The 9448-nt window shown below is 41.3% G+C and overlaps 1 protein-coding gene across 1 annotated transcript; it reads right to left on the reverse strand.

The window, feature by feature from the left end:
* Positions 1–7857: 7857 nt before the first annotated feature.
* On the reverse strand, positions 7858–8886 carry LOC131687209 (uncharacterized). Its single transcript, XM_058971264.1, has one exon. It carries the CDS (start codon positions 8884–8886, stop codon positions 7858–7860), a length of 1029 nt encoding a protein of 342 aa, XP_058827247.1.
* Between the last annotated feature and the right edge of the window lie 562 nt (positions 8887–9448).

Below are 9448 nucleotides of genomic sequence, written 5' to 3' on the forward strand. Positions count from 1 at the left end.
AGTGAGAGCTAGGTGGTTGATCTGTCAAATGATTCAGGTCGATCCAAATAAAATACACTGTCTGAGTTCATAACTAATGGAATTGTTTTTCTCTATGATATTTAGGGTTCAGCTTAAGTCCGAAATGATTGATATCATTTTCACTTTGTAGAAGGTGATTGCTTGGTTTTGAAGTTCACAGTGTCGTACATTTTTATACGTTCTGCTACAAGCACGATCTTGTCAAAAAGCAAAATGTAATTATCGGATGATGTGGGTTCGAAGGTTTGAATTTCGTTGTTATATTTTTTGGTTCAACTTCCTTTCCGGCAGTGTGCGAACTGCTCGCAGCATTAAACTGTTGCCGTTTTGTAGCCTGACACCGAACTGGCCAAAAAAAGTGCGAGTGACTTAACTTTCCCTAACCACTATGTAGCTATGTAGCATTATTGCACCAACCATGCCTCACCGATTATCACCCGATGGTTTCATCGTGACAGTAAAGGAAAATCGTCGAAAAAATGCGAACCTGCATGAAATATTTACATAATCTCTTTTTATGGTTCGCATCTTCACCTGGAGCGGAGAAGCGCCCCAAACTCCAAAATAAGCCGCAACCCAACTCTTAATTGAATGCGCGCCGGACACGATCGTACTCCGGCTGGACGGCTGCTATCTGCGGGCCGCAATCAATTTGTTACAGTTTAAATATCGTTTTTCATTATCAGCGACAGACGAGGGTCGCCGCGTTCGCAACTCACGGGGCAGCGACGCATCCGAAACAAGATCTTAGCTCGAATATTGCACGATGGTTACTCAACGAAAATCTTCTCCACGCTGCCTGAATCTCCAGTCTGATTCCGTAATTGGGTCACCGTAGCTGTAAATTTTGATCATCCTCTTGTTGGTCATTTTTCACATACCACAAAAGCCATGAAAATCGACCCTTCGGTAATGCTGTTTCGGAAATCGCCCATAAACTAAATTTACTACGGGATTGGATTTCGTTAATTTGTTGGCACATTTAGAACGCATAAAAGGAGTGTTCGGTAGTATTTATCATGCCGACTGCCCAATTAAAAAGGGACACTCCCTTTGTTTCGTTTTGCAATAATCGAATCAACCGATTGTGTCATTAATTTGAAGCTTGTGCTTATTTGTGAGTTATCCAGAGTGGAGTTTGAGACATGGCGTCATTTCTGGCCACAAAGGTATTTGGAACAATACGAACTAGTAGGTATACATTTAAGTTTAGTTTTCTAGTTCTATGAACCCGGTGGTCGAGGAAATTTTGCTGATTTGCTGAATTTGAAAATAAATAATTTCATTTGGCGAATTGTTTTAGTGCTGTTGATCATCTTAACCCCTTCATGCCCATGTTGTTTATAAACAACAACGTTTTTAAACAGCTATAACTTTTGGTTTGAGTGGCAATTGTTCACAAAAATAAGTGAGGCTAATAAATATGACTATTGCCTTTCATTTAAGCACTAACAGTCACTAATATTAGCTCTCGAACTTAATTTATTGCAATCAGTCTGGCTGGATTCCGATGGAGCAGTGCTGCCAGGGATGGTTTACGTTGACAACGAAAAATGAAATTTTGATATATCTTTGTTATTTTGCAATATCACTGAAAACTGATAAAACCTATCAATTTAGACTGTCTTCGACTACGTCTGGCACATAATTGGACTATTGTAAATATTCTTGAACAATTTTATTGAGCAATTGAAGGTAAAAATTGAACAGCTTCTAACACTGCGAGAAAATCACAAATCCTTATGAAAAATGGTTTCTCATGTTCCTTGGCCCCACAATGTTCAATGAAAAAAGTTTGGGAACGCTATATGCACTAGAAAAAAGTTGGGCATGAAAGGGTTAAGACAGATGCCTCCCTTATATTCCACTATAATAATAATACAATTAAATTCACTTGCATTTCACCATCGAAACAGATACTAGTATTTCGACTACGACATATAGTTTTCTTCAGAGTTAATATCAGTCAGACTTATTCGATATTTCATGTTGTTCACAAAAAGCACATGTGTTTAATAAGTGCAATCAGTTGATGATTACAAATCACGACGGCTATTGATTTGATTGCTCAATCGAAACTGAAAACATCGACCGATCGAGCTGTTGCCGCTTGCCGATTTCCCAGGAAAGGAAAATTCAGAGCACGGCAACTTGTCAAGCGGCGAATATTGAGCCGAATGCGTTTTTTCCTGCAGCTTTCCAACAAGTGCTCAGTGGTTCAGATGTGGCAATAATTTATTTGTTTCTGCTGTGTACATTTACGTTTATAAACTTTAATGAACCCGTGAAACGGTTTTTTTTTCTCCCGTCCACTTCGGGGGCAATTTATCATCGAAGTGATTTGGTCCGAAGGTCCGTGTGCGTATAGAAACTGTATCGCTTCGACACGACCGAAGAAGATCCTACAATTTGTACAATCGGAATGGAATCGTCGCCTGGGGAAGCGGAGGTACTTGTTTGAGAAAACGTGGAATTTCACTTTTTGTCCTTTTCAACGAACTGACCGTTGAGACCGCGTGAACGAGCCAGATGCTTATCGTTGATTCGTTCACACGATAAATGCACATTTCATTCGCAAATTAAATTACATAAATCATAAAAATTTATGTACCGATACCGTTGGGGTTACGGAACCATTTAGGGACCGGTGACCGAGTTTTTCGGACGGCGTCTTATTGCTGCTTCAAGCCAGGTCAGCTATTTAGTGCGACGATTGGTGCGTTTTTCGGACAATTAAATTTACGATTCGCTAAACTCAACCCCCTTCCTCCGAACAGGACGCACAGTTTTTCTGTTTGGCCAACAGGAGAGAGGGGGTAAATAACACTTTATGAAGCGTAAATGATTAGGGCCCTGCAATGGATTCACCAATCAGTTGGTTACTCGGTGCACGCCCAAACTGGCTTGCTTGCCCTGTCGGGCGATCTGTGCATAGCACCTATGGACCATAAATTTCGTCGCGAATCGTCCGCAAGGTACTGCGCGATCAATAATTCAAGAATGTGACATGATAAAGGTATAATTTTCCACACTACGGACGATGATAAACAATCGCATTAAGAGCATGATGCTGCCCTTACATATGAGATCATATCCTGCAGCATCTGAAGCCGCATCACAGATGACCGATTCGATACCACGAAGAAGTCGTCATATCAGAGAAAGTTTATTTTACGACTCTTTCCTCAGGTTCGGCAATATCGCAACCCTAAAAAGGAGTTATGTTTTAATAAAGCTCTACCCTGCAAATAGCGCTGTACGGTAAGTGTTGTGCAATGATCTCTTGACAATCGGAACGGGAAATATCAGATTGCGCGTCATCGAACATATTTCACAGGCCGGCCAACAATCGTGGTGTTCGTCCTTGATACGGTGACCTTCTGGGGTGGCAGACAATTATCTTGGCAGGGCTTTGTGCCTGAAAAAGTGCATCTTTAAATAACGTCAGTCGGAAAAATGTTCATTAATTTTGTATTAAATTTGTATGTTTGACCTCCCTCCCCTATGCTGACGGGCAAACATCATCAAGCATTGGTTATTGCATTACGCCTCGATAGTGGTGCACCGAGGAGACCGGGAGGGTTTTATGGGCCTTTTTATGTTTTATGTTTTTTCATACTATGCACCAGCCCAAACTAACGGTCAACCAATAAAAAAATGTAATTAGTCATAGTGTAGTATTAATTGTAATTTTTAGTTCTAGTGTACAATTGTCATGTGCTAGTCGTATGTGTATGTTTTCATGTGAGTATTTGTGACAACTAAGTCGGGAAATGTGTACTGAACTGACGTATATGACAGAATAGTGGGACATTTGTTGTCTCGTGTGCAATTTTTTCCTTCCTAGGATTCGTTGGTCACTTTTTCCGCTGTTCAATTTGAGCATTTGATTGGATTCATTCGGGAAGATCGGATTGGATAAATTAAGGTGAGGTGAGGTGAAATTAATTTCCCGGTTAGCATTGTTGTGACCTCACCAATAAGTGTTCCACCGAAATCGTCCTTTATCCTGACCCGCGGAACCTTCGTTCTATTAAACGGTCTAGTTGATATCCGGGGACAAACAACGGCTCCAGGTAAGTCCGCAGGTAAGTAATACACAGTTATTTTCACGACAAACACTGTTTTATTCTGCAAGCCTTTTCTATTTAATCTTAACTTTATTATAACTATAACTAACTTATTCTTAGCAAACTTTACTTTTCCCTAGCACAAAATTACTATGGTGACCGATCGCAATGAAGGCAACAGAAGAATGATATGCCAACAAAATTGATGATGCAAGCTATGGGAGATAGTGTGTGTACAAAGAGTCCACCTACCAGATGTTCTTGATATCGCAAAATTGGCCTACCTAGTTGTTCGATGCAGATTGCCTAGTGTATAACAGTTTTCGTTTTATATCTCTGCACTCTAATCGTAAACATTGCCGGCCACCTAAATTTGTGTTTTAAAATTTACAAATAATGTTTAATTTTATGATTTAAACTATAAACAAATCTGAATATTTCATCTCGTTTAGTCCGTCATCTCTTGTGCTGTTGCGAAGATTTCGCGATTAAATGGAAGTGGACAAATTTTGCAGGTTGGTCTTGTGTACACTCCATTTCTGGTACGAATTGTAACCACACGAACGACGTCGTCATCTCCTGGTGAAACGGACACAACTTTGGCAAGCGGCCAAGCGATGGATGGTTTGTTCTCATCTAAAAGAAGAAATATTTGTCCTACATTAGGAGGGCATTGCAAAAAAATTTTTTTTTTGAATTCTCAAAGCCGCCCCCCCCTCTCATATTGTGACAAATGTCAAAGTAAGCTCAGATGCCAAATTTCACATAATTTGGACAATTTTAGACCCCCGCCCACTTCGCTTGAAATTTTTTGAAATTGGTACTATGGGAAAATATGGAGGAAAAACACATTAAATGCAATAACTTTGGAAGTAGCAATCAGAAAATTACAATTTATAACTCTTTTGAAAGGAAATAATTTTAGTATTTGAATAAAGATATATTTGTTTCTAGAAAAATACGGGAAAGTGGGGTACTGGGTCATTTTGACCCCAAAATCCCCTATTTTTAATGATTTTTCTGCTCCGTGATGCAAATCATACATATTTTGTAGTTTTTCTAATGTGAAAAAATCTCAGAAATCGAACGGAACCCTTTTGATCTTAGTCCGAATACGAGAAGTTGGGGTTATAGGGCTTTTTGTCAGTCATATTAAATTTTATCATTTTCTCATGCATATATCTCTTTTATTCTTCAATCAATTTTCATAAAATGTAACTTATTGAACGTGTAAAATTCTGAGGAATAAAATAAAAATAAAAACGTTAAAGGTAAAATTCAGAAACATCAAACTTTTTGATATTTACTCTACAAACCTATTTTTTTCATTATTTGTCCTAATACCTCAACTTTCCCTATTTTTCCAGGAATGAAACTTTTCTCATGTGATCCCTAAGCATATTTTACACTAAAAGTAGTAAATTAAATAAGAATTTTGTTGTTGAATGGAGTTAATATGTGCGATTTTATGATAAAAATGTGAAATCGACACTATATGTCAGATGATTTGATGTTCCTGAATTTTACCGGTAACGAATCTATTTTTGTTATAATCCTAAGGATTTTCCACGTTCAACAAGGTATAGTTTATGAAAATTGAGTGAAGAATAATAGAGATATATTCACGAGAAAATGATGAAGTTTATAATGAATGACAAAAGGCCATTTAACCCCAACTTCTCGTATTCGGACTAAGGTCAAAAGGGTTCCGTTCGATTTCTGAGATTTTTTCACATTAGAAAAACTACAAAATATGTATGATTTGCATCACGGAGCAGAAAAATCATTAAAAATAGGGGATTTTGGGGCCAAAATGACCCAGTACCCACCTTTCCCATATTTTTCTAGAAACAAATATATCTTTATTCAAACACTAAAATTATTTCCTTTCAAAAGAGGTATAAATTGTAATTTTCTGATTGCTACTTCCAAAGTTATTTCATTTAATGTGTTTTTCCTCCATATTTTCCCATAGTACCAATTTCAAAAAATTTCAAGCGAAGTGGGCGGGGGTCTAAAATTGTCCAAATGATGTGAAATTTGGCATCTGAGCTTACTTTGACATTTGTCACAATATGAGAGGGGGGGTCTTCGAGAATTAAAAAAAATTTTTTTTTTGCAATGCCCTATCCTACATGGATGTCTACGGGTGATGTTGTTGATTTTCGTTGGTTGTTTAGTTCCGTCAAGTACTCTTTTCTCCATCTTTTCCAATGACGGTGTATCAGACTCTGCAACAATTGATAGTGACGTAAGCGGTTTACTGGGACGCTTGAATAATCCGGAACGGGCAAGCAGGCAAGAGATGATTCGATGAGAAAATGACCCGGAGTCAACACATCCAGTTCAGTTGGATTTTCAGAGAGTGGTGTAAGTGGGCGCGAATTCATGTTTCCTTCGATCTGTGTGAGAACAGTGGCAAAATCTTCAAAAGACAACGGAGTTCCGCCAATCGTCTTCAGGAGCGAACTTTTTGCTATTTTTACTGCTGCTTACCAGAGGCCCCCAAAATTCGGTGCTTTTGGTGGGATGAAACGCCAAACTATCCCACGACGGCTGCATTCGTCAGTGATGGTTTCCTGGTTCCGTTGATTGCTGATCATGTCGTACATTTCTGAGATTTTGTTCTTCGCCCCCTGGAAATTTGTCCCATTGTCGGAGTGTATTTCGGCTGGCATTCCTCGCCGGGCAATGAACCGACGGAGGGATGCTATGAAGGCATCTGTGGATAGGTCGCACACAAGTTCAAGATGGACTGCGTTTGTGGCGAAGCAAACAAATACGGCAATGAATGCTTTACGTGAAGCGGCACGCCGGTGGGTGGGTTTAAGGTACACCGGGCCGCAATAGTCTACACCCGAAGTAGCAAACGGACGGCTGGGGACTGTTCGGGCCTTAGGCAGTCTACTTTGAGGTTGAGTTGCAGGTACAGGGTGGTGACGGAAACAGTTATGACAATTGCGACAAACGACATTTACCAGATCTCTTCCTCTTACAGGCCAAAACTCTTGACAAATAGCAGACAACGTCATGCGAGGACCATCGTGAAAATTCTGAGTGTTAAAATGCACTGCGTTGAGGCGACATAGTGGGTGCTTGCTTGGTGCTATGGGATGCTTGGTATGGTAGTTCTCATTGGAATGTTGAATCCGACCCCAGAGACGAATTTTCGTCAAGAAACGGTCGCAGCAACTTTAGCGTCGACTGGCGTGATACGGTTTTGCTCTGTTTCAAATCTTTTAACTCCAGGGCAAACTCGTTCTGTTGAACTCCTTTGGCTAACGCTTCTTTAGCTTTGTGCAATTCTTTTGCGGAAAGGAACGTATGGTGCTTGTTAGATTTCGTACGACAGCGGTGGACAAAACGTAACGTGTGTGCGGTAACGCGAACCAGGGGCCAAAAGGACGAGAATCTCTCGAATGACGGGTCTGGCGCTGGAGCTTTTTGCGCCACTGCCAGCATGGAATCTCGAGGCCAGCGATTTTCGTCTATAAGCCATGAAGGACCACACCGCCAATTATTGTTGTGAATGAATTCATCAGGTAACATACCGCGAGAGATGTGATCAGCGGGATTCTCGGATCCTTTGACATGATTCTAACTGTGGCCGTGCGTAAGCAGCTGGATCTCAGAAGTGCGATTACAGATGAATGTTGGCCATGTGTTGGGCGACGCGCGTATCCAATGCAAGGTAACCATTGAGTCCGACCAGAACCAGCAAGAATTTCCCTCCATCCTCAGCGCTGTAGAAACCTTAGAGTAAAGCTTAGCCCTCCACAGTGCAGCAAACAGCTCCATCCGTGGTAACGAAAGTCGTTTCAGTGGTGCTACGCGGGATTTCGACGCGATTAACTCCACCTTGACTTGCCGGTGGATCGAGCATAGATGTTTCTATCCGTATCGTATCCGACTTCTGATGCATCGCAGAAAACGTGAAACTGGATCGTTGGCATATCTGGTAGAAATAAGAAACGGGGCACCTTGAATTCTTGCAACAGATGTGCGTATAGAAATCCGACCATTGTGACACGATTTCCTGCGGAACTGGATCGTCCCAGCCAATAGATGCTAACCATGGATTCTGTAGTCGAATCTTGGCCCAAGATACAACAGGAGACACTAGCCCCAAAGGATCATAAAGTTTCGCGATCGCCGAAAAGATTTTCCGTTTAGTCCAATGCCCATCATGATCTACTAGTTGTACGTCGATGCAGAACTCATCTGGTACTGGCTTCCATGCAACTCCTAGAGTCTTTACCCTTTGATCCGACTCAAAATGAAGCATGGTTGCTTCGTCTAGTACCTCTGATGGTAAATCCTTCAGTGCTTCCCGTCGATTCGAACTCCACTTCCTCAATTGAAAGCCGCCTTCTGACATCAGTGACTGAACTTCGTCACGCAGCTTTATAGCCTTCTCAATAGAATCTGCCCCGGAAATAAAATCATCCATGTAGATATCTTCCGAAACAGCTTGCGCGCCGGTTTCGTATATACCTTCAAAATCCATCGCGATCTGCTTTAGCACTCGGGTTGCGAGAAAAGATGAGGGAGCCAAACCATAGGTAACAGTCTGAAGTTCGTAGATTTTAACAGGTTCTGATGGATTAAAGCGCCATAAAATCCGCTGTAGAGAAGTATCTTCCGGGTGTATGCGGATTTGTCGGTACATTTTCTCCACATCAGCGACCAGCGCCACAGCGTATTTACGGAATCGAAGTATGAGGTCGAAGAGTTCGTCCTGGATCACCGGTCCGGTGAGAAGGGCATCATTCAGAGAATGGTTCGTAGATGTCATGGCGGATCCATCGAACACCACCCGTACCTTCGCGTTGTGCTGGATTCTTTGAAAACGGGAATATGTGGAAGATAGCAAACTGTTCCAACGGCCTCAGAAACCTCGTCTGCGGTTCCAACAACTTTCATGTGCCCCAAGTTGATGTATTCCTGCATGAAGTCATCGTAGTGTTTGCGTAAACTGGCATCCTTTTCAAGCCGACCACCAGCAACCAGATGGAAATCATAGATCAGCCAGATCTATTCCCTGTAGTGGTTTCCAGTTAGCTAATGGAAGAGATGTAGATGGCTGGTTATCTGTAACCTGCCCCAAAACCAAAAAATCCATCGACAAAGAGAAATCTCGAATTCTTGAAGCGATGTTTGCCGAAACTTCGTAAGCTGCTTGCCACCGAGATTGTCCTATTCCGATTATCACCGCCCTTTTGTTGCGTCTTGGTAGTTTTAGAAGCTGTCAGAGCCGTTCCGATATCAAGTTGGCCTGTGATCCAGAATCCAGCAATGCCCGTGCGTAATGACTCCTTCCCCAATTGTCTTTAATTTTCAACATCACCGTGAGCAAA

The sequence above is a fragment of the Topomyia yanbarensis genome, chromosome 3 (genome assembly GCF_030247195.1).
Source record: "Topomyia yanbarensis strain Yona2022 chromosome 3, ASM3024719v1, whole genome shotgun sequence".
Classification (NCBI taxonomy): Eukaryota; Metazoa; Arthropoda; class Insecta; order Diptera; family Culicidae; genus Topomyia; species Topomyia yanbarensis.